The following is a 1,612-nucleotide window of genomic DNA, read 5'->3' as shown; positions in this document are numbered from 1 at the left end:
GGTGGGGGTCGGGGAGGGGGTAGGGTCGTCTGAATTTTGTACAAAAATGAAATCTGAATGTTCAAATTTCCTAAATAAATAAGAAAAGTGTACATGTATAAGCCTAAAATCCCTTGCAGCACTGTCAGGCAACTTAAGAGGCAGGACTCCAAATTGAATGTCCATCTGCCACTGGACTGAGTCAAACGGGATACTTAGTGTGTAAAGTGTTTCCCCAAAGACACAACGTCGGACTGAGCTGAGTCTAGAACCCCCGAATTCCCACTCTCACGATAGTGAATCCAGTTAAAGCTGAATTTTCCTCAAATTAAAATCAGACAAACAAACAAACACATCTTTATGAAACCATTCCATTTTCGTATGAGACGGTCTTAGAAATATTCAATTTCCAAAACAGTCTAACTGTACCCTCCAAAGATCACCCCCCCAAAAACAAACAAACAAACAAACAAAACAACAAAAACAACAAACAACACAACAACAACAACCAACCAACAAACCAACCAAAAAACAAACAAACAACAAAAACAACACCACCAAAACAACAAAAACACACATAAATTTCGTTTACCTTCTCCACAGAACCCAGACCGGCATCCCAACCAACTGGTTCAAAACCTTACCACAATACTACTACCGAGAGGAGTATGAACTGTTTGACCTCACCTATGACCCCGAGGAGCTGCATAACTTGGCCTATGAACCCAGCCACGCTGACATCTTGTCCAGTATGGAGAAGAAGCTGATTGAGTGGCAGTGGAAGACCAACGACCCTTGGGTCTGCATGCCTCACGGGGTCCTTATTGACGGCCAGTGTTACCCCATGTTGAACCAACCTGCTAAATGAGAAGTTGAACCAATCTGCTAATGAGATGCTCAACTAACCTGCTAATTGAAATGTTTAACCAGCCTGCTAATAGAAATATTCAACCAGTCCGCTAATTGGGATCCAACCTGCTTAGTGAGAAATTCAACCAACCTGCTAAGTGAAATGTTCAAGGGTGTAGAATGATTCGACTAAAGTCGCTTGAAGCAAAGCTAATTTTGCTGTCACAGTCTACTTTCGTTTGTGTTTTTGTGTGATCATTTTGAATAGTTGTTATAAAATAAAAAGCTTTCTGAAAGGAATAAATATTACTGGACTACTTCTATGTATTCCACATTGGATACTTAACTTGTTTTGTCTTCATAATATGAATAATATTATTGGTTGTAATTTCTTTTTAATTGTTGGTGCCTTACCATTAAATGAACGTTGTCTCTTTGTCTTTGATAAATGCGTTTATTGAAACTTTGGCTCTTTTGGCAAGCTTACTCAGGAGTTAAATAGAGGGCCATGCTAACAAGGGTGAGAGAAGACTGTGTAGAAAAGCTCAAAACGAAACCATTACCATTAGTCTTGTAGCAGAACCTTACTTACTCTCTCCCTATACCGTCAGGTACATAAGGCGGAGAGCAATCGACGCTACGTACTTGTCTGTCCATGGTCACGTTCTCCAATCTCAGCACATCCAGGCTGTGGGCGATTGTCTCATCCCTCAGTGTGCCTCTATAGCTTCTAGTTGGTCTTCTTCCTATCCTTTTCCCAGTTGAAAACAGAACCACACTGCGG

At 40.9% G+C, this 1,612-nt stretch overlaps 1 protein-coding gene across 1 annotated transcript in view; it reads left to right on the top strand.

The window, feature by feature from the left end:
- Positions 1–1,277, top strand: part of LOC101861143 (N-sulphoglucosamine sulphohydrolase) — a 15,052-nt gene extending 13,775 nt beyond the window's left edge. Inside the window, exon 9 of the mRNA XM_035971283.1 lies at positions 536–1,277. Coding sequence (XP_035827176.1) covers positions 536–847 — 312 coding nt within the window. The 3' untranslated portion in view covers positions 848–1,277. The remainder of the gene's footprint in view (positions 1–535) is intronic.
- The last annotated feature ends 335 nt before the right edge of the window (positions 1,278–1,612 follow it).

This window comes from Aplysia californica, unplaced genomic scaffold, assembly GCF_000002075.1.
Source record: "Aplysia californica isolate F4 #8 unplaced genomic scaffold, AplCal3.0 scaffold00411, whole genome shotgun sequence".
NCBI lineage: Eukaryota > Metazoa > Mollusca > Gastropoda > Aplysiida > Aplysiidae > Aplysia > Aplysia californica.
This window is presented reverse-complemented; position numbering and strand designations above follow the sequence as displayed.